We start from the raw sequence: 24,017 nt of genomic DNA, 5'->3' as shown, positions 1-24,017 counted from the left end.
AGGGTGGAGAAACCCTTCTCTTGCAAATTGAAATTTATTGTACAACAAACAAACTAATTATTACAAGAAATTTATTAGTGATGGTTGTGTGGTTAAGAAGCTTGCCTTACAGTCGTGGTTTCAGGTTCAGTCTTGTTGCACTGCACCTTGGACAAGTGTCTTCTGTGGTAGCTGCAGGCCAAACAATATGTTGTGTGAATTTGGGTAATAGAAACTAAACGAGCTGGCAGAATCGGTAGCACACCAGGCGAAATGCTTAGCAGTTTTTCGTCTGCCTCTAGGTTCCGAGTTCAAATTCCGCTGAGGTCGACTTAGCCTTTCGTCCTTTCGGGGTCGATTAAATAAGTACCAGTTACGCACTGGGGTCGATGTAATCGACTAAATCCCTTTGTCTGTCCTTGTTTGGCCCTTTGTGGGCAGTAAAGAAATAAGAAACTAAACAGAAATCTATTTTGTGTGTGTATATATATATATATATGAGTGTGTGTGTGTTGCAAGTCTGATGAAATGCTTCTCTAATGTCTAAAACCACAAACTTTACGTAAATTTTCACTTCCAATATTTGTGTAAACTGGTGTTGTGAATAGACTTGGTACAGAAACAATTGTAACGAATCATTAAAGTTGTGTTGAAGAATTTTCTTTGTCTTATTATTATTTGGATTATTTACTCTTGACATCAGATGAAAAAATTATACAAATGGGACATATTTAAGGTATCATTCAATGTGAGAAAAAAAAAGTCTATAGGTGTTGTCCCGAGATGAATACAAACTGGATAAAAAAAGTCATCATTGAGAAATCGTAGCCTAATTGTTCTTGTCGTGTATTATACAGGTGAATACATTCTGGCAGTTCTTATTTATTATTGAAGTTTCTTATTGAGAGACACAGTCACGTTAATCCTGACTAAAAAGCACAGGATAAAACCCTCATAGACTTGAAACTAGGGAAAAATTACTCTTTCAGAAACCTGGTTGAACAGCCGTATATATATATATATATATATATATATATGTATGTGTGTGTGTCTGTGTTTGTCCCCCCCAACATCGCTTGACAACTGATGGTGGTGTGTTTACGTCCCCTGTAACTTAGCGGTTCGGCAAAAGAGACTGATAGAATAAGTACTAGGCTTACAAAGAATAAGCCCTGGGGTCGATTTGCTTGACTAAAGGCGGTGCTCCAGCATGGCCACTGTCAAATGACTGAAACAAGCAAAAGAGTAAAAAGAGCAATCCCTGCTCTAACTGAGATTATGGATATTATTCAACCATCTTGTTCTTGGTCTACCCCTAGGTCTCTTGGCAGTTGGCTTGGCTCAAAGAATTTGTCTCATGATTCTTTACTTTGTCATTTCTAATCACGTCTGTAGTATCAGAGTTGTGATGCCTCAATGCTAAGCAGCCTCCCTGATTTCTGAGCTATTCACTCTAAGGGGTATCTTTCTTGATTAATATTTACCAGAGTCTTCGTCATCTTAGTTTTTAATTCTATAACTGTTCAGAGCAAAAATGCATTTTCTAGTTCTAAAGAAAGAAACTTAATTATTTTTAAGCAATCTTATTCACCAAACAAAATGGTGTCTAAATTTTTGGACTCATTATTCAACTCCCAGAAAAAATGAGGAAAAGGAAAACTGGATGTAAAAGCAGTTAAAAGGAAAGAAGAAAAGAATCAAATTTAATCAGATTTCCAAATTTATTACAAAAATATTTCATCTAAAATTGACAAATCGGGTTTTTGACGAGAGATTGTTTCTCTGGAGCTGAATATAGTGAAGGGTAAAGTGGGTCCATTTTTATCCTTTTGAATATTTTCATCTGTCCACTGTTTGTTATTAATATGAATGTCTTTGTCTGTTGCTATCTGATCTGTCTCAACATCTCGGTTAGTCAATATTGTACCTGAAACCCTTGTGGGTTTTTTATGGCTGTGACCAGACAATGTATCTGGAGGAACAGGTTCAATATCTTTCCTGGAAGTCTTTGGTGTCTTGGTTTTTAATTTTTTGTTTTTAACAGAATCATTAATTTTCTTATGAGATTTAATTTTCGTGTGACGACTTTCGTTGATTTCTTTCCTCGTGTCAACCCTTCTACTGTTGTCTTCATGGTCATTAGCATCGATGCTGTTATCGTTAATAGCAACAGAATTTACTTGGTTCCGATGACTGGATGGTTGAAAGTTAACAAGAGTTTTGTTTTTGAAACATATTTTGGTAGGTTTTGTGGTGGGTTTTTCATCAGAACAAAGATCTTCATTTTCCTAAAATCAAATCAAAAATAGGAAAGAACTAAGGATAATATATGCAATTAAAAGTCATGTGTACACACACACACACACACACATACTTATCATCATCATCACCCTCATCATCATCATTATCATCATTTAATGTTTGTTATCTATACTGGCATACTGCACCAGACTCCAGTGTGATTTGGCATGATTTTCAGCAGCTGGATGCCCTTCCTAATGCCAACCACTCTGAGAGTGTAATGTGTAATGGGTGCTTTTATACACACACACATATAAAAAGACCAACAAAAATACATATCATCAGTGTATCATATATCCAGAAAAGAAACACCCTTTAAAGGCTAGAGCTGTAATGTACTGACATGCTGTTAAGTCTATGTCCAGTCAGAGAGTGACCAATGGTTTCATATCCATAAAGCACTTAATTTTACAGACAAATCATCTGTGAAGCCCAACGTTCGAAGGTCATGCTTGACCACCTCATCCCATGTCTTCCTGGGGCTACCCCTACCCCGGATTCTTTCAACTGTTTGAGAGTGGCATTTCTTCACACATCTCTCCACACGTTTCACTATTATGTAGCACTGCTGGTCAAATATACGAAGGCTTATGGAATTTATGGTTAGAAATGGAAGATTTTCTCAGTTGCTGTATGTGACCAATGTGTGGAGGCACATGGCCTAGTGGTTAGAGCAGCGGACTTGCGCTCGAGGGATCGCGGGTTCGAATCTCAGACGGGTGAAATGTGTGTTTATGAGCGAAACACCTAAGCTCCACGTGGCTCCGGCAGAAGGTAATGGTGAGCTTCTGCTGACTCTTCTGCCACAACTTTGTCTCACTCTTTCCTCCTGCATCTTGCAGCTCACTTGTGACGGACCGGCGTCCCATCCAGGTGGGGAACCTATACGCCAAGGAAACCGGCCCTTATGAGCCAGGCATGGCTCGAGAAAGAACAAACGTGTGACCAATGTGAAATGAATGGTGAGATAATATGGGGATTGTCCAACCCCTATTAGTGGTGGATATAGTGATTCATGCTGAATTAGGACAAGCATTATATACAACTTTAGTCTTACCGTATGAAGTGTTTTCATGGCAACATGTAGCAGCTCTTGTTCACTCATCATATACATTACTGTGTTGGCTCGGTCAAGGCTGTTGGAAATATGGTAAACCAACTACATTTCTTAATAATGAACAATCATTATATCAAAAATAATGCAATAAGGCAGCATGTAACTAATTAATTATGGCGACTGCAATTTGGAAAAATTTGGTGCAGGCATGGCAGTGAGGTTAAGAAGCTTGATTCCCAACCATGGGCTAATACGTGCTAATTTAGTTCTATATTTAAGAGATGAGCAATTATGTACATTATTTATATTTGACGGATATTTGTCCTCATTTTGTTTGTTGTTAACACAGAGTTTTGGCTGATATACCCTCTAGCCTTCATCAGGTATCCACAGGCATATGGCGTAGTGGTTAAGAGCACGGGCTACTAATCCCAAGATTCCGTGTTCGATTCCAGGCAGTGACCTGAATAATAATAATAATAATAACAATACTAATAATAATAATACACTCTTGGAGTGGTTGGTGTTAGGAAGGGCATCCAGCTGTAGAAACTCTGCCAGATCAAGATTGGAGCCTGGTGCAGCCATCTGGTTCGCCAGCCCTCAGTCAAAATCGTCCAACCCATGCTAGCATGGAAAGCGGATGCTAAACGATGAATAATAATAATAATAACAATAACATTGAAAAATACCTTAGGAATGAATGCCCAGGTTCGAAATCTCCCCAAGACACCTGATGAAGGGGCTGGAGGGTATATCAGCCGAAACGTTGTGTTAACAACAAACAAGATGAGGACAAATATCCATCAAATGTAAATAATGTACATGGTAATTTGTTTTGTAAAACTTTGAATCTTTATGTTTGACATGAATTCTTAACTCTTTGTCTGTTCTTAGTATTACATGTGAAATACAGAACATATTTTCCTAGTGTCCATAGGTCATGTATGATACACATTCCTGATTTCTTTCAGCCACCAACATGTGTCCTAGTGGTCAAGGTGATCATGGTTTTGTGGGTTTTCTGCAAATCGTGGCACTCTGTCGGTTACAGTGATAAGAGTTCCAATTGAACCGATCAACAGAACAGCCTGCTCAGTGCAAGTGGCTGAGCACTCCACAGATGTGTGTACCCTTAACATAGTTCTTGAGGAGATTCAGTGTGACAAGGCTGGCCCCTTGAAATACAGGTACAGCAGAAACAAGAAGAAAGTTGTCGTGAAAGAGTACAGCAGGGTTCACCACTACCCGCTGTTGCAGCCTCATGGAGCTTTAGGTGTTTCCGCTTAATAAACACTCACAACACCTGGTCTGGGAATCGAAACTGCGAGCCTGCTGCCCTAACCACTGGGCAATTGCGGCTCCACTTTCTGCAAATAACCCTAAGAGATCTCCCACCTTTGGAAAATTATTCATCATTTAGAATTTGGGACTTAAGAAAGGATAGCTTTATATTAATCAGAATGTATGAAACAATGGTTAAGCTAAAGCTTGAAAAAAAGTATGGACATTTGAGACAAACTTATGAAAATGCTTTGGACAGGCACAGGGTTAGAGATAACTAAAAACATTTAATAAAAGATAAACCAATACTTAGAATGCTCTTTTGTGTCATTATCTTCTGACTCAACATCACAATCGGCATCAAGCTGATCATCATCAGAATCTCTTGTAGTTTCAGTTTTGGAACTGACCGAAGACAGCATCCACTGTGGAAGTTTCCGCTTTCTATTAGACCTCTTCGACATTGTGTTGGAATGTTTAGTGGTGTGGCCCCAAGATAGAACAAGTTAAGAATTTAGTTTGTTCCTGAAAGAACAAAATCAACCAAAATGAAAAAAAAAAAAGGAAAAATGAAGAAAAAACAGTTGTTTATTATTTTATATTTTAATATAGATTCTTTGCAAAAAATCATAGATGTATATCTGTATAAGTACATGTCTATCTATTTCATCATCATCATCATTGTTTAATGTCCGCTTTCCATGGACGGTTCAACTGGGGTCTGGGAAGCCCGAAGGCTGCACCAGGCCAGTCAGATCGGGTGGTGTTTCTACAGCTGGATGCCCTTCCTAACGCCAACCACTCCGTGAGTGTAGTGGGTGCTTTTTATGTGCCACCAACACAGGTGCCAGACGAGGCTGGCGAACGGCCACGCTCGGATGGTGCTTTTTGCATGTATTTATGTATATTTGCGTGCGTGTGTGTGTTTGTGCATGTGAGTTTTTCCCTCTATCTTTCAATACATATATATACACATGTACATATATTATGTCCTCAAACACCTTTTCTCATTCCTTTTCCTTATATTTTCTTTTCTATCTTTCTTTTATGAAGGACTAGCATACGAGAATAGAAAAACAGTCAACAACTAATGAAGGGTCGTTTTTTTGTGTTGTTATATTCGAGCATATATATATATATGTTGTTATATTAGTATATATATATATATATATATAACAACACAAAAAATTGATATGGCAATTTGCTGTATTTGACAAGATATGTCAAACTAAGGCACAGGAGTGGCTGTGTGGTAAGTAGGTTGCTTACCAACCCCATGGTTCTGGGTTCAGTCCCACTGTGTGGCACTTTGGGCAAGTGTCTTCTACTATAGCCTCGGGCCGACCAAAGCCTTGTGAGTGGATTTGGTAGACGGAAACTGAAAGAAGCCTGTCATATATATATATATGTATGTGTGTGTTTGTTATTTGTGTCTGTGCGTGTACCCACCACCATCACTTGACAACCAATGTTGGTATGTTTACATTCTCATCACTTAGCAGTTCGGCAAAAGAGACCGATAGAATAAGTAATAGGCTTGCAAAGAATAAGTCCTGGGATCGATTTGTTCGACTAAAAGTGGTGCTCCAGCATGGACGCAGTCAAATGACTGAAACAAGTAAAAGAATAAAAGAATATATATCTATAGAAAATCAAAATAAGCAACAGGATATCACTACTTGATATCCTGTTGCTTATTTCGATTTTATTCACCTTACTTCGGGCTGTGCAGTACCGGACTGACTTGGTGCTTCAACTTAAGTACCTAATTCAACTGAATCTCAATTATATATATATATATATATATGTGTGTGTGTGTGTATATGTATATCTCTGGACAGGCTTTTCACTCTCAAACTGCATTATATTATTAAATATATTGTTCTGTATGTAACCAATTCTGTGCATCTAATTGCTTTGCACTATAAATGGCTTTTCAAATGGCTTCAAGAAAGCTATAAGCATGCAGCTCTGCGTGCAATATTTCTTACGGCAGAAACAGCTGTAAGCTAATGAGAGTGATTATGTAACACCTGTTCTTTTGTCATTTATCAACACACACGCACATACATACACAATGCATGTGTATATTATGTATAGGCGTAGGAGTGGCTGTGTGGTAAGTAGCTTGCTTACCAACCACATTGTTCTGGGTTCAGTCCCACTGCATGGCATGTTGGGCAAGTGTCTACTACTATAGTCTCAGGCTGACCAAAGCCTTGTGAGTGGATTTGGCAGATGGAAACTGAAAGAAGCCCGTCATATATATATGTGTGTGTGTGTTTATGTCCCTGTAACTTAGCAGTTTGGCGAAAGAGACTGATAGAATAAGTACTAGGCTCATAAGGAATAAGTCCTGGGGGTCAATTTGTTTGACTAAAGGTGTTGCTCCAGTATGGCTGCAGTCAAATGACTGAAACAAATAAAAGAACGTGTGTGTGTATCATCATAAGTTAACATCCCTTTTTCCATTCTAGTTTCAGTTGGATGGATCGACAGGAAACAAAGAGCCAGAGGACTGTGCCAACTTTCAATGTCTTGCTTTGGTGTGGTTTCTACAGTTTGATATTCTTCCTAACATCTACCACTTTACAGCGTGTACTGGGTGCTTTTTTTATGGTACCAGTACTAGGGAAGTCCCCAAGTAACTTGCGAAACAAGAGCTTCTCAAGTGAGTTGGAGTATAGTACAGTTCTATATTTAAGAGATGAAGAATTATTTACATTTGACGGATATTTGTCCTCACCTTGTTTGTTGTTAACACGTTTTGGCTGATATACCCTCCATACTTCATCGGGTGTCTTGGGGAAATTTCGAACCTGGGTTCTCATTCTTAAGGTATTTTTCAATGTTGTTATTATTTACATTTGGGTTAAGAGCATGGGCTACTAACCCCAAGATTCCGAGTTTGATTCCAGGCAGTGACCTGAATAATAATGATGATGTCATTCCATCAACGTGTGGACGCTGGTTGCTCTCATTCATACTTTACATTTAAATTTCTGTAATTTTGAATTTTTATCACTTCTTATTTTGAACTTGACAAAAACAGACGTACTGTTGAAATATCATTCAACTAATAAAATATCTTACAATCGAATCGCGCTCTTTATCTTAATAATAATAATAATAATAACAACAACATCGAAAAATACCTTAGGAACAAGAACCTAGGTTCGAAATTTCCCCCAAAACACCTGATGAAGGCTGGAGGGTATATCAGCTGAAACATTGTGTTAACAACAAACGAGATGAGGACAAATATCCATCAAATGTAAATAATGCAAATAATTGGAGTATAGTATTAAGAAAGGTGAAAGTATGATAAAGGGACAAGAACAGGTGGTTTACGGAAGGGGGGAATTAGAAATTAGCAAAGTAACATTCTGAAAAATATTTGCTGATCCTACCTGCCACTTTTGTGGTACCATCAGAGAAACAATTACCTACCTCATCTCTGGCTGTTCTGTGTCAGCCTCAACTGAGTGAACCAATCGCCACGATAGGCCTAATTAGTGTTTGCACTGGGTCACATGCTGTAAGTCTGGACTCCCAAATGAGTTCTGATGGGAACAAAAGCCTGCCAAAGTAGTAGAAAATAAAAATATCATTTTTCTTAGGAACTTTAGTGTTCAAGCTGATTAAGCTATTCAAGTCAATAGACCAGATATGTGGTCTGACCAATAAGTATCCGGACTGTTGCCATGGTAATGAAGGTAAAGCACATAAAGTGAAGCTGCTAAGCACAGATTGACCTTGACAAAGTATGAGTAGGAATATATAAATCAGACGAGTGGACATACACAACAACAAAATCAACTCAGAAAGATATAAATGAATGGAGACCGATAGATTAATAGACATATCATCATCATCATCGTTTAACGTCCGTTTTCCATGCCAGCATGGGTTGGATGGTTCGACTGGGGTCTGGGAAGCCAGGAGGCTGCGCCAGTCTCCAGTCTGATCTGGCAGTGTTTCTACAGCTGGATGCCCTTCCTTGTTGCATCATCACTCAGTGAGTGTAGTGGGTGCGTTTTACGTGCCACCGCTACAGGGGCCAGAGGAGGCTGGCAAATGGCCATGATTGGTTGGTGCTTTTTTACGTGTCACCGACACGAATGCCAGTCAGACGGCGCTGGCATCAGCCACGTTCGGATGGTGCTTTTTAAGTGCCACCGGCACGGGTAGCTTAACTACAATTTCCATTTGATTTTTATTTTGATGTTGATGTACTTGACTCAATAGGTCTCCTCAAGAACAGCGGGTCACTCTACGGTCTAAGGTTAGCACAGCAGGCTGTCCTGCGAGCCATGAACTCACTTCATTTGTCGGGTCTTCGAAGTCACAGCATATCTCAGAGGTCTTGGTCTTTGTTATTTCCTCTGTGAGCCCCAACGTGCCACCAGCATGGGTATCACAACTACAATATCCATACAACTTTTATTTTGATGTTGATGTACTTGACACAATAGGTCTCCTCAAGCACAACAGGCCATCCTGCGAGCCATGTAAAAGATAATTCTGACCAAGTGGCCCATACCCTTCTCTTCATACACTTCCTGCAACTTTGCAGAGGCCTCTGAGCAGGTATCATCATGACAACTTTCTGTTATGGTCAATGCAATAATCACACACTACACTTGTTCCTTCCAAGCACTGCTGTAAACAGTAGAAGTAAGCTAGAATGTTAAAACTTAGTGGGCATGCAGAAGCCAAAATCCAAGGTCAATCTGTGTCAAACGGCTTCACTCTGCATGCTTTAGCTTTGTTACTATGGCAACAATCTGGATACTTATTGATCAGACCTTGTATTGTAGTGAAAAGCCACATTGACAAATTCTATTAAATTTTTTTTTAATAATTTTTTAATTACTAAGCAACTGTCACTCATTATTATTATTATTATTATTAAGGTGGTGAGCTGGCAGAATCATTAGCATGTCAGGCAAAATGATGCTAAGCATTTTGCCTATCTTTATGGTCTGAGTTCAAATTCCATCAAGGTCAACTTTACTTTTCATCCTTTCAGGGTTGATAAAGTAAGTACCAGTGACACATTGGGTTAATATAATTAACTCACCCACTCCCATGAAATTGCTGGCCTTGGGCCAAAAATATGAAAACATCATCATCATTATTATTATTATCCTCAATATAAATATGTAAACTTGTTTTATCACATATGTACCTGTGGTGTGTGTCACACTTACTTCAAAGGAAGGGGTAAAAAGGTTGAAATTTTGGGGCGGGGGTATAAATGGATATCATTGACCCCAGTGTTCATCTGGTACTTATTTCATCGACCCTGGAAGGATGAAAGTGAAAGCTGACCTCGGCGTAATTTGAACTCAGAACGTACAACAGAAAGGAACAAACATATCAAGAAATATCAATACATTATGAAATAGTTCAAAATAACAAATACTGATGTTTTGCAACAACTAAAATCTGTGAAGAACAAATTAAGTGCCCCCCCCCACTCTCCACGATCACTGGATGAAATGTAAACAGCAAGCAAATTTCCTTCAACCACATTTTAATGTCTACATCAGAATTTCTGTCTTAATAAGACACTATCATACATACATATATACGTACACAACCTAGAAGGGTTTTTGTCAAACAAATTCTCAAACACAGGAGCGGCTGTGTGGTAGGAAGTTTGCTTCTCAACCGCATGGTTCTGGGTTCAGTCCCACTGCGTGGCATCTTGGACAAGTGTCTTCTGTAGCCTCAGACCAACCAAAGCCTTGTGAGTAGATTTGGTAGACGGAAACTGGAGGAAGCCCGCCGTCATATATATATATATATATATATAGAAGAGCGCAGGCTCGAAACGTAAAAGACTTTTTCTATTCCTGAGCGTTATACTAATACATCTGTTTGTTTTGCACACCACCTGTCTTCGTCTTGTGTTTTTTTCGCAAATTCTCCCTATATATATATATATATATATATACACACACACACACATATATATATGTTTGTGTCTGTCCTCCCAACAATGCTTGACAACCGATGCTGGTTTGTTTGTGTCCCCGTAACTTAGTTTGGCGAAAGAGACCGATAGAATGAGTACTAGGCTTACTACGAATAAGTCCTGGGGTCGAATTGTTCGACTAAAGATGGTGCTCCAGCATGATCACAGTCAAATACGACCAACAAATATAGAGCGGATACATTGGAGATTATACTCCTAGATACACTGTCGTAATAAAACACTGGATAATACCGACTGGAACAACTTTTATTGGTGGGGTGGTTGAACTGGTGCTAAACAATAACAATAAGAGATAGGATCGTGTGATGTTCGTACGCTTTTTTTTAATGATAATTGTAATGAACTGTTTCTTGTTTAGGACGTCATCTTGGGAGGGAAGAAGAGCCGGGTGGCAAAAAACAAAGTAAAGACAATAAATAAGTCGTATTACCTGACAGATTCATCAATCAGAGAAACATTTACTTAAAAATCGTTTCGCGGTCTGCTTACACCTATGAAACCGCTTAGAACAATAAAAAATAAAATCGCCCCACCCCTTCACTCCCTATCAGTGTGTATGGGTGTGACACACACACACACACACACACACACATACATACACACTACACACACCTACACACACAAATTGTGTCCAACGTACACATATAAACATCATCAATGAAAAGTGTTTAAATTAGTGTAATTTAATTTTGTCATTGATATAAGTGACCCGCGTTAATTTGAGAGTTGAAAAACGAAACAAACATTTTTTCCTCAGCAGAAAAAGTTTTTATTTACATTTTCAAATTTTTGGCTGATGTGATCCAACAATTCTAATAATGTAAACAAATTCAACACATTCTGATGTAAAACAAAAGAAAACAAAACAAGAAAAGGTTAGTTTTCTAATATTTCAAGCCATCGTATTTGTCCGTTGTGTTTTTTTGCTGGATTCTTTTCTTTTAAATTCCTATAAAAGTTTTCTTAAAGATATATTTTAATTAATAGTTTACTTGTTTAAAGTTTTGACGGCTTTTCTGGCCGGAGTTTTTTGTGTGTCTGTGTGTGCTTGATGTTAATCCGAAGTTAATTAAACAGAAAAAGAGTAAAGTAACGAGAGACAGTTAATTTTTTTCTTCTTTTATTCCGATTATAACTAGTACCTATTTCTTTACTACCTACAAGGGGCTAAACACAGAGAGGACAGACAAATGGATTAAGTCGATTATATCGACCCCAGTGCGTAACAGGTACTTAATTTATCGACTCCGAAAGGATGAAAGGCAAAGTCGACCTCGGCAGAATTTGAACTCAGAACGTAACGGCAGACGAAATACGGCCACGCATTTCGCCCGGCGTGCTAACGTGTCTGCCAGCTCGCCGCCTTATAACTTGTAGTTTCTTAAGGCAAGGGTACATTACACAGCTGTCCGGTAGTGGGACACAGATCTAGGGACTCAATTCTCATTTGTATCTTCTGTGGCTTGCTGTCGGTGAATATATATTATAGGGGCCAGTGCATTGATTTGCCCAGGACCTGATACAGTTAATGATACTGTTAAGACGAGCCAGAAGATGTGTTGGTTATCAGGGTGGATGGGATATGTGGGTGGATTGGTTTGCTGTTCTAAAATACTCTCTTAGGATTTGGGCTTGTGATTTGGCTAATGTTACCATGTTTCATAATTTTAGCCTGTCCACGATTCCAAGTTCAAACAGGAGGGATCAGTACAGGATGAAAGTTTAGAGGCAAATCTCAAAGAAACTAGTTTGTGAGTGACAGTTACTTTTCCAGACGGATGCAGTGAGGAAAGGTGAAGTCGCCTCTGATGGAATTTGAACCCAAAAAATAGTTTTTGTTAGAGTTTACAGCAAATATTGCATTGTATTCCATTTGTCTTGTATCATCATCATCATCATCATCATCATTTAACGTCCGCTTTCCATGCTAGCATGGGTTGGACGGTTCAACTGGGGTCTGAGGAGCCCGAAGGCTGCACCAGGCCAGTCAGATCTGGCAGTGTTTCTATAGCTGGATGCCCTTCCTAACGCCAACCACTCCAAGAGTGTAGTGGGTGATTTTATGTGCCACCGACACAGGTGCCAGACGAGGCTGGCAAACGGCCACGCTCGGATGGTGTTTTTATGTGCCACCGACACAGGTGCCAGGTGAGGCTGGCGAACGGCCACGATCGGATGGTGTTTGTTACGTGCCCACAGCACGGAGGCCAGTCGATGCGGTACTGGCTACGGCCACGTTCGGATGGTTTTCTTGTATGCCACCGGCACTGGTACCACAAAGATACAAATTCCATTGATGTTCATCTATTTTGATTTGATTTGATTTGATTTTGATTTTGATTTTCACTTGCCTCAACAGGTCTTCACAAGATGTTCATCTATTTTGATTTGATTTGTTTTGATTTGATTTGATTTTGGTTTAGCTAATATATGCGCATAACTTATTTCAGATCTGTCTGCCTGCTGTTAGTTCATGCACCCTTGATAGGGACTGCTATGAATGATGACGTTATTGAGGAAGGTCCATGCCGTAAGGCGAGAGTACAGAAAAGAGCATTGTCTCATTATAGCTTTCAGTTTCCGTCAGCAAGCAGAAGGAAGACTGAAGATAATCAAACAGAAAACTCATCACAACGTTCACCAAAAGATGCCACTAAAGCTTCACCATCAAAAATTTCCCCTCAAAAGAAACAAATTTGGTTTAAGAGCACATTTGCGGAGGAAGGTTATGCAAACATCCCGAATCCCCAAAATCCAGAACAGGTGATATCTCCAATAAAAACAAGTGGCTACCGTAGAAAAGAATCTAAAAAACTGTCATCAACACCTTTATCTCAGGTATTTCTTAAAAAAAAGTTTTCCTTTATTGACACTGTGAAAAATCATATATGATTTATTTACCTTTGTAGGAAATACGTAAGGTGGCTCAACAGAGCCTAGGAAAAAGGGACCTTAACCAAAGGCCGTGATTGGTTGGCTTTGGCCAGTGGCACGAAATAAGTAGAGACAAATCGCGCCACATGTCAACCAATCAGGTCAGTGGTTACAACAGGAACAACTCGGCCAAAGATGGCTGTAATCTCAAACGAGATCATTCCTGCCGTGTCTCTCAAACAGTGAGGATATCAGAGACCGCTACACCTTCATTAATTTTTACCTCTAGTTCAACATATACATTTAGAGGTGGGTTAAAGTTGGTTTCTCTACAAGAGAAACGAAAGACATGATTCCTCAAACTTATTACTGCTTTATAGTGTACCTGTATTACATTCCAGAAGTTTTGAGACTTTTCCAGGAGTGACATTTACTCTTTACTCTTTTACTTGTTTCAGTCATCTGACTGCGGCCATGCTGGAGCACCGCCTTTAGTTGATCAGATCGACCGCAGGACTTATTCTTTGTAAGCCTAGTACTTATTCTATCGGTCTCTTTTGCTGAACTGCATCGGTTGTCAAGTGATGTTGGGGGGACAAACACAGACACACAAACACACACACACACACACACACACATATACGACAGGCTTCTTTCAGTTTCCGTCTACCAAATCCACTCACAAGGCTTTGGTTGGCCCGAGGCTATAGTAGAAGACACTTGCCCAAGATGCCACGCAGTGGGACTGAACCCGGAACCATGTGGTTGGTAAGCAAGCTACTTACCACACAGCCACTCCTACGCCTAATTAATTAATTAATTTATTAATTTCAAAGAAGTACAAAACTCTAATCTCCTTCAAAGTAAGATATGATGACTTCATTGCATTTGTTGTAGTGCTCTGGCCACTTCATGAAGGCCCCATGGAAGTCCTCCAAACCGAAGGGTGTCTAAAGGTGTCACAGCCTCCTTCATCTGCCTCATCTTGGGAAAATGACCAAAAGTTACAGGGAGCATGGTTAGGACTGGAGGGAGGGTGAGGGACAGATTTGATGCCTATTTCTGTCAAGTTGTTGGTTACTAGGATGGAATCATGGAGTGGTGCATTGTCCTGGTTCAGATGCTCTGGTCTTTTGTAATGAAATCTTTTCCTGAATTCCCTCAAAATCTTCATAAAAGTACTTTTTATTGAACATCTGGTGAGTAGAAACTCTGTGGATGTAGATGCTGTTCTTGCTGTCGAAAAAATGGGTCATCATGAGCTTCTTGGTAAGCTTCTTTTGCTTGGCCTCTTGTGTCAGTGAAAAATAGATGCTTGATGATGTAACTGTTTATTGTTAGAATGTCACTGTTGGGTAGGTGTGAGAGGCTGGATCTGGCCAGTTTGAACATACATCTGGCAGAATACTTTGGCCAGACAGTGAGCTGGCAGAAACGTTAGCACGCCAGACGAAATGCTTAGCGGTATTTCTTCTGTCATCACATTCCAAGTCGAAACTCCGCCGAGGTCAACTTTGCCTTTCATCCTTTCGGGGTCGATAAATTAAGTACTAGTTACGCACTGGGGTCGATATAATCGACTTAATCCCTTTGTCTGTCCTTGTTTGTCCCCTCTATGTTTAACCCCTTGTGGGCAATAAAGAAATAAGAAACGTTAGCACACTGGGTGAAATACTTAGTGGTATTTTGTCTGTCTTTACGTTCTGAGTTCAAATTCCACCGAGGTCACCTTTGCCTTTCATCCTTTTGAGGTCAATAAATTAAGTACCAGTTGTGTACTGGAGTCAATCTAATTAACTGGTTCCCTCCCCCATAGTTTTGGGCCTTGTGTCTAGAGTAGAAAAGAATATTTTGGCAGGTATGACCGGTTTAAATGCTAAACGGTTAATAGTGTAGTCACTAGAATATAAATTAACATATAGGAATATTTACATACTTTTCTTTGGAACGTTTTATTTTATTTTCAGGATATTTTAATAGACGATGGTGATTGTGATGACGAGAGAGATTTATTTGAGAACAGTGATGCTGATCTAGCAGAGCTTGATATTTCTGGAATTACTACACAGTATGACAGGCAGCAAAGTGCTCTACAAACAGCTCAGCTCACACATTCTGCTGATGCCGTCCAGCAACAGAAAAAATTCTGTAATGACAGAACAGAAGAATTCCAAAGAAATAAACCAGTTCCTGGATTATATGAAACACCACCAGATGAAATTATTGCTCAACCTGAGAGCGCTGACCTCTTTTCGGGTCAGCATCTTCCTCACTCGGTCAAAACTTATTCGACCGAACTTTTCAGTCTGTCTCCACCTCAAAAACCAGCAAAGGATTCAACTAAAACCAGTGGTGCAAAAGTATCAGAATCCAGTCCTTTCCGAAGAAAGCTTTCCAAAGAGTCGGTTGATGCCGACCATTTTTCACCAACTCGTAGTTCCCAGAGGGATATTTTCTCCTCATCAATCTCAACAATGTTAGATTCAATCTTTGGAAATGATGATTTTGAAATCAAAAAGAAGTCACAGAATCATTTCAAGAATCAGGAGGAGAAACAAATCAAAAATTCTTCAAAGGTGAGAAAGGTTTTCTATAAAATGCATTATCAGGTGTGTCTAGTGTGATTACCTTCATTACTCCTTGACTCTTTTACTTGTTTCAGTCATTTGACTGTGGCCATGCTGGAGCACCACCTTTAGTCGAGCAAATCCACCCCAGGACTTATTTTTTGTAAGCCTAGTACTTATTCTATCAGTCTTTTTTGCTGAACCTCTAAGTTACTGGGACGTAAACACACCAGCATCGGTTGTCAAGCGATGTTAGGGAGTCAAACACAGACACACAAACATATACACACACACATACATATACATATATATGATGGGCTGCTTTCAGTTTCCGTCTACCAAATCCACTCACAAGGCTTTGGTCGGCCCGAGGCTATAGTAGAAGACACTTGCCCAAGGTGCCATGCAGTGGGACTGAATCCGGAACCATGTGGTTCGTAAGCAAGCTACTTACCACACAGCCACTCCTGCGCCTAGAAAGAAAGAATAAAAAAATGTATATATATAATTTTAAGAAAGAGTTTCTTGAAAATTATTATTTCAAAATGTTTTTTGAAAAGCAAAACGACACAAACCTTTTGGAAATTAGTTTTTGTATTGTGTGTCAGCACTTTACTGTTGCTCAAAAAATTATTTTAAACAATTAAAACTTTTAAGAAAATCCTTCTTTAAACATTATGACTGTATCAAGTATTCTTTTGCTAGAACTTTTAAATACAGACACACACGCATGCATGCATGCACACATACATACATACATACATGCATACATGTACACATACATACATGCATACATACATGCATACATACATACATACATACATACATACACACATACATACATACACATACATACATACATACATACATACATACATACATGTATACATACATACACACATACACACATACATACATACACACATACACTCATACATACATACATACATACATACACACATACATGTATACATACATACACACATACACACACATACATACATACATATACACATACACACACACATACATACACACACACACACACACACACACACATGTGTTTGTGTCTCCTTGTCTTGACATTGTCTTAGTTGTAAATAAGTGACAGTTTCATTCAAGCAGTTACATTCAGTTCCAATATTCTGCAAGGATGTCTGGCCATGGGAAAATCTTACCTTACTTGGAAACAGACAAGGGTTGGCAACAGGAAGGGCATCCAGCTGCAAGAAAATCTGCCTCAAATAAACTCCATCTGACCCATTGCAAGCATAGAATAGTGGACATTAAACGATGATGATGATGATATTTTTTCTCAACTCATATTATTTGCACATTATTTACATTTGACGGATATTTGTCCTTATCGTGTTTGAATCATAATCTTTGTTTTCAAATTGCTTAGGAAGAAAGTGTCCTTTCTAAGGAAGATGACATAAATTCCAAAACTTCTCCAAATCCAAAGACCACGGGTACATCTTTTCTAAAGAAACGCATCCACCAGCGCCTATTCCAGAATGCTCAGGGACACATTTCACAAAACATTGCTAAATACGTTGAGAAAATGCAACATGATAGGCGAGCTGAAGCAGAAGCAGATCTTGAAATTGTGCAGAAAGAGAAGGAAACGGGCCTTGGCAATTTTGATATCGGCCCATTCTATGGTCTTCCTTTGAAAGTCAAAGAACTCTTTGAGAAGCAGAGAGGCATCAAGAAACTTTATGGTGAGTCAAGACTCTGTTGATTTTCTGTTATTCTTTTACTCTCCTACTTGTTTCAGTCATTTGACTGTGGCCATGCTGGAGCACCACCTTTAGTTGAGCAAATATTCACCAGGACTTATTCTTTGTAAGCCAAGTACTTATTCTGTTGGTGTCTTTTGCTGAACCACTAGGTTACTGCGATATAAACACACCAGCATCGGTTGTCAAGCGATGTTGTGGGGACAGACACAGACAGACAAACACACACACACGCACGCACACATATACACACACACACATCCATACATACACACACATCCACACACATGCATCCACACACACACATCCACACACACACATCCACCCCCCACACACATGTGCACATGCATCCATACACACGCACACAACATGTGCACATTCAGATGCTATCAAAAATGCTAGAAATACTGAAGACTTCATAAGCAAAGCCATCTTCATCTCACAGACTTGTTGAGATGCAGATTCAACTTGTGAAAAACTTTAGATTTCTCTTCTCCATCCTAGCATTACACAAACAGCCATGTCATGCATGAAACACTGAATTCTATGATTATTTATCACCACCACCACCACCATCACCATCATTTAACATCCGTTGTCTATGCTGGCATGGGTTGGATGGTTTCACCAGAGCTGTCAAGTGGGGGAGCTGCACCACACTCCAGTCTGATCTGGCAGGCTTTCTACAGCTGGATGCCCTTCCTAATGCCAGCCACTTTGCAGAGTGCACCAGGTGCTTTTACATAGCACCACATGGGGCCTTTTATGTGGCACTGCACAGGCACTTTTACATGGTGTCACATGGGTGATTTTACATGACACCAGCAGAGAACTCTTGCAGGTCAATCCTCACCACTGGGGAATCTGACCTTAACACTTCTACTGCAGAATATGGATCTTCTTGAGTACAGTAAGGTTCCAGGTATCTCAGTCATTTGTTATCTCACCTGAAAGGTTCAGCATCATGAGGTCGTTCTTCATCCCATGTCTTCCTGGGTCTTCCACTTCCAAGTGTTCCATCTACTTTGAGGGATTGGCACTTCTTTATGGAACTGTCAGCATCCATCTGCTTTACATGACCAAACCAGTGCAGTCTTCTCTCTTGCACACAGCATCTAATTCCTCCTGGGCCTAACTTCTCTCTCAATATGCTAGTACCCTGTTGAATATGCACACATCCTGTGAAGCATACTAGCCTCATTCTTCTCTAACCTTTGCATGTCCTCTGCTTCTATATTTGTCTATACTTATCCCTTCTTTCAGTCATCATCATCATCATCGTTTAACGTCTGCTTTCCATGCTGGCATGGGTTGGACAGTTTGACTGAGGAATGGTGAGCCACAGGCTGCACCAGGCTCAATCCGATCTGATCTGGCAGAGTTTCTAGAGCTGGATACCCTTCCTAATGCCAACCACTCCAAGAGTGTAGTGGGTGCTTTTACGTGCCACTGGCATGAGGGCCAGTCAGGCGGTTCTGGCAACGACCACGCTCAAAAGGTGTTTTTATGTGCTACCTGCACGGGAGCCAGTTCGGTGGCACTGGCAAGGACCACGTTCGAAAGTTACTTTCTACATTCCACCGGCACATGTGCTGGTAAGGGGATGCTGGCAACGATCATGCTTGAATGGTGCTTTTCATGTGTCACCAATAGCAAGGGGCTGACCAAAAGTTGACAGAAACCAAATAGTATGCATATGTGTGTGTGTGTGTGTGTGTATGTGTTTATGATTGCATGTGTGTTTGTTAAACCATTGGCTGTTTTGTTGAGGAACAATTGTAAACACCATGTACATTCCGATCAATTTTTATCAAAACCAGTTTATTTATGTCTTCATCTTAGATTGGCAGGAGGAGTGTTTGTCATTGGCTGAACAATCAACCAATCAGAATCTCATTTACTCTTTACCTACAAGTGGTGGCAAGACTCTTGTTGCTGAAATACTCATTCTTCGTCAGTTGCTGTGCCAGAAGAAAAATGCCATGTTAGTCCTACCTTACGTTTCAATCGTACAAGAAAAGGTAAAGTCTGACCACAAATATTTATTATCAAAATCATCCCATATTATGTCTAATGCACTAGTGTAGCCAGGGTGTGTACAACCCGGGGTGGCTCTTCCATTTGCTGCTCCTGGATCCCGCAAAAAACACATATTGCCTATACCAGACCCAAAAGTGCCACCCAGAGTGGACTGCCCCTACCTCCCCACCAATGTATGCTAGTGGTCTGATAATTTCACTATCATCATTATCACTTTTGTATTTTAGGTGTCATACACTGACCCTCACTTTATCATTGGCCTCCGTGCCGGTGGCATGTAAAAAGCACCATCCGATCGTGAGCTTCCCCTGGTACCTGTGCCAGTGGCATGTAAAAAGTACTCACTACACTCTCGGAGTGGTTGGCGTTAGGAAGGGCATCCAGCCGTAGAAACATTGCTAAATCAGACTGGAGCCTGGTGCAGCCTTCTGGCTTCCCAGACATCAGTTGAACCGTCCAACCCATGCCAGCATGGAAAGCGGATGCTAAACGATGATGATGATGATGATGATACCTTGTTTGCTTTATATTTACTACACACACTTGCGCACACTACACGCACAACATGCATACATACACAAACACACACACACACAAACACACAAACACACACACACTCATGTACACATGCATATATACATATCTACACATGCACTTATCCTTGCTTAATATCTGCATTAATTTAAAGATTCTATGAATACCAATGCAGACATGTTAGTAATTTATTACTTATTATAGAATATAATAAAACAAAGGAGGTGGGTGCACCCGATGTTGCTGTGAATAATGCTTTTAAAGTTTAGAAGTCTATTGTTTCAGCTATCTAAGGATAGAAATAAGTCCATAATCCTCATTTGTTGTCTTTCAACCCAGGTGAAGACCATTGCAGAACTGGCTGTTGAACTGAACTTCCATGTAGAAGAGTATGCAGGGAGCAAAGGTCGATACCCACCACTTAATCGTCACCAGAAGGGAACCCTGTATATTGCAACCATTGAGAAAGCCCACAGTTTGATCAATCAATTTATTGAACTGAATCGAATGGGCAAATTGGGATTGATGGTTGTTGATGAAGTAAGGATTTTGTTTGTTGTTAATTTTAAAAAAAAATTTATTTAACCCCTTACCCGGCAGAAACGAATATATGCGTCTTGACCGAAATCGTTTTTTTCTATCTCTGGCGAGTTAACTCGTTAAAAGATAGACTCGCCAAAATCATAGTAAAATAAAACAATTAAAAAATATGTCTGAAAAAATACATTTATTTTCAAAATAATTGTTGGGTAAGGGGTTAAGCAATGGTAATTATGATGTGTATGTTCATGATTATATTTGACAAAATGTAAAAATGCTTAACACTTCCGTTACTGTATTTATTTTGAGATGCTCTGTATGTCTTTCAATTACTTTAAATATAACAAAGAATTTAGTAAAATAACTTAGTTATCATTCAGCTAGTGTTAGGAACATAAATTGTGACTAAGGTTTGGTGGAAGATTTTAATTCAAAACTTATGAAAACAAGACATTTGTACTCAGAGCCTGAGCCGGGTTTAGCCGGGTTGGTAATGAAAGAGTTAAACATGCTTATGGATATTATTTACATTTGACGGATATTTGTCCTCATCTTGTTTGTTATTAACACAACATTTCGGCTGATATACCCTCCAGCCTTCATCAGGTGTCTTGAGGAAATTTCAAACTTGGGTTCTCATTCCTAAGGTATTTTTCGATGATGTTGTTATTATTATTATTATTCAGGTCACTGCCCGGAATTGAACTTGAAATCTTGGGGTTAGTAGCCCATACTCTTAACCACTATGCTGTATGCCTGTGGGAATGAGAACCCAGGTTCGATGAAATATGAACCAATGACCTCTTGGTTTGTTGTCAAGTACTGTAGCAACTATCTCAATGAAGCACTGATTCAAAATATGTAGATTTTAATCTAGAATTTTCTGTAAAATATATTTAATATAAGAAAATTTCAACTTTCTGTTTCAGCTGCACATGTTGGGTGAAGGTGGGCGCAGAGGTGCTGTGCTGGAAGCAACTTTAATTAAAACTTTAAGTTATGGATGTAAGTAACTTCGACTTGAACTATTGAAGTACATTCTTATGGTTTTATGGCATTATTATACATTAAGGAGATCAATAGGATCAGAGGAGACTAGTGTTGACCTATTTCAGCAATTAGTGAGCAGAAACATTTCAAAAGTAGAATAAATTAATTTACTGTGACGAAGGAGAAAAGCCTGTCATTCCAGGTAGGAACTTTTCTTTTGGATACCACCACCACCACCACCACCACCACCACCACCACCACCACCACTGACACCATAATTGTTTTGATCTATAAATTTTCTTAATATTGGTTTCAAATGTTGGTACAAGGCCAGTAATTTCTGGTGGGGGGGGGGTAAGTCAATTACATTGACCCCAGTGCTTAACTGGTACTTATTTTATCGACCCCGAAAGGACGGAAGGCAAAGTTGACTTTGGTGGAATTTAAACTCAAAATGTCAAATTTGAAGAAATGGTGCAATGCATCTTTTGTGACATGTCAACTCTTCTTTCTAGCAGTTCATCGTCCTAAATTTTGTTAATATTGACTTACAATAAAATACAGGATAATGATTTAGAGTATACTAGCAGTATAACCTGGCTTTGTCCGGGATTAAGTTAGGATTATTAAGCTTATCAAGTTCTTTATTTCAAACCAAACTAAGTAACATCAGTATCAAATTTGGGCAAAATACATTTAAATTGGTTTATATATATATATATATATATTACATACACCTATTGCATACATGTTTGTGCGTGTGTGTGTATGTGTGTGTGTTGCCCGTATATCAACAAAACACTTTTTTCCTCAATGGAAAAAAAAACAACAAAAGTCTTAACGAAAACTTACTCGTCGCTAGAAGGGGACTTAACTCCTGTTTGCAAACAATGGTGATTTCTCCGACTTGAAAATTCTTAAAAGTTTTGGTTGAAAATTTATTTTTACTGCTATCCGCTTGTGCATCTGGGAAAAATAAGTAGACAAAAATACAGCTAGGGTCATAACGAATGTCCTCCTAAAATTGGAGCAACATAGTGCTAATTTGTAGACGTGCATAAATTACATTCAAGTACACACACACACACACACACCCACATCCTGCCTTTTATATATACAGATTAAAGTGTAAAATTTTCCAATTGAAGTCGGATGTAGAGGTTTTGTTTGACACAGTGTGAGGTGACTGTTGTTATCATTAGGCCTAACTCAACTTTATTGTAAATACCACCATGACTGATATCCAAACTACAGTGGAAAAGGCTAGCCACTGGATTTGGTTAAAAAGAGACGATGAGTGATGGCTAGAAGAATTCTTTTCCTTTTATTCTTTTACTGAAGCACCACCTTTAGTCAAACAAATTGACCCCAGGGCTTATTCTTTGTAAGCCTAGTACTTATTCTATCGGACTCTTTTGCCAAACCACTAAGATATGGGAACGTAAGTACACGAGCATCGGTTGTCAAGCAATGCTGGGTGAACAAACACAGTCACACACACAAACATATATGTATATATACCACGGGATTCTTTCAGTTTCTGTCAACCAAATCCACTCACAAGGCTTTGGTCGGCCCAAGGCTATAGTAGAAGACACTTGCCCAAGGTGCCACGCAGTGGGACTGAACCCGGAACCATGTGGTTGGGAAGCAAGCTACTTACCACACAACTAACCCTGCATCTCTATTGAGCTTTATTTGATAACCAGTTGATCTAGCAAGTGGGGCCTCATATCTGAGGGGAACCAGTGCGCAATGATGCTGTTGAGAGGTAGGCCCTGAAACAGCATGCATTCTCTCCTGGTGACCCCCACACACATGCTGGCTTCCTGTATGCGGGGCTTTCGATTGGTACCACTTGCACGTGCAAGTTGTTTGCAAAACATCCAAAGTAGGAAAAATGATTTGACTGTTTCTAGTTGAAAGAAATTTTGCTGTTGTCGTTTGTCATCTGCTACATATTGTTGTTGATGTTGTTGTTGATGGTTGGTTTTCCTTCTTACAGACTCCTGCCAAATAATTGGTATGAGCGCCACATTAAGCAACATCAGTGACTTGAAGACGTTCCTGAAGGCAGAGCTTTACACGAATGATTTTCGACCTGT

The 24,017-nt window shown here is 39.5% G+C and overlaps 2 protein-coding genes across 5 annotated transcripts in view; one reads left to right on the top strand and one right to left on the bottom strand.

Annotated features, from left to right (window-relative positions):
* Positions 1 to 1,681: 1,681 nt before the first annotated feature.
* Positions 1,682 to 12,175, bottom strand: LOC115219763. 3 transcript variants are annotated; one of them, XM_036509755.1, is made up of 6 exons: positions 12,022 to 12,175; positions 11,403 to 11,773; positions 8,032 to 8,201; positions 4,931 to 5,146; positions 3,338 to 3,416; positions 1,682 to 2,267 (listed from the first exon to the last, which is right to left on the bottom strand). In XM_036509755.1, exons 4-6 carry the CDS (start codon positions 5,083 to 5,085, stop codon positions 1,704 to 1,706), a joined length of 798 nt encoding a protein of 265 aa, XP_036365648.1. In that variant the 5' UTR covers positions 5,086 to 5,146; positions 8,032 to 8,201; positions 11,403 to 11,773; positions 12,022 to 12,175; the 3' UTR covers positions 1,682 to 1,703. The 3 variants fall into 3 exon arrangements, with proteins under 3 accessions (XP_036365648.1, XP_036365647.1, XP_029645867.1); XM_036509754.1 differs by lacking the exons at positions 11,403 to 11,773; positions 12,022 to 12,175 and adding an exon at positions 11,056 to 11,158; XM_029790007.2 differs by lacking the exons at positions 11,403 to 11,773; positions 12,022 to 12,175 and adding an exon at positions 11,056 to 11,158 and having other exon boundaries at positions 8,072 to 8,201.
* Positions 11,254 to 24,017, top strand: part of LOC115219761 (helicase POLQ-like) — a 32,402-nt gene continuing 19,638 nt past the window's right edge. The window contains exons 1-8 of one of the 2 annotated variants that reach the window (XM_029790004.2): positions 11,254 to 11,500; positions 13,076 to 13,463; positions 15,467 to 16,075; positions 17,472 to 17,790; positions 19,651 to 19,829; positions 20,722 to 20,922; positions 21,852 to 21,927; positions 23,918 to 24,015. In XM_029790004.2, coding sequence (XP_029645864.1) covers positions 13,122 to 13,463; positions 15,467 to 16,075; positions 17,472 to 17,790; positions 19,651 to 19,829; positions 20,722 to 20,922; positions 21,852 to 21,927; positions 23,918 to 24,015 — 1,824 coding nt within the window. In that variant the 5' untranslated portion in view covers positions 11,254 to 11,500; positions 13,076 to 13,121. The remainder of the gene's footprint in view (positions 11,501 to 13,075; positions 13,464 to 15,466; positions 16,076 to 17,471; positions 17,791 to 19,650; positions 19,830 to 20,721; positions 20,923 to 21,851; positions 21,928 to 23,917; positions 24,016 to 24,017) is intronic. The other variant, XM_036509753.1, reaches the window with a different exon arrangement.

The sequence above is a fragment of the Octopus sinensis genome, linkage group LG15 (assembly GCF_006345805.1).
Source record: "Octopus sinensis linkage group LG15, ASM634580v1, whole genome shotgun sequence".
Lineage (NCBI taxonomy): Eukaryota > Metazoa > Mollusca > Cephalopoda > Octopoda > Octopodidae > Octopus > Octopus sinensis.
This window is presented reverse-complemented; position numbering and strand designations above follow the sequence as displayed.

Excerpts from the sequence above, each read along its gene's own strand:
- LOC115219763 (XM_036509755.1), bottom strand. The coding sequence starts at position 5,085 with ATGTCGAAGAGGTCTAATAGAAAGCGGAAACTTCCACAGTGGATGCTG. Across the intron at positions 3,417-4,930 it reads GACACAAAAGAGCATTCTAA|CCTTGACCGAGCCAACACAG; the intron begins GTATTGGTTTAT and ends TATTTCCAACAG. Across the intron at positions 2,268-3,337 it reads CCATGAAAACACTTCATACG|GAAAATGAAGATCTTTGTTC; the intron begins GTAAGACTAAAG and ends ATTTGATTTTAG.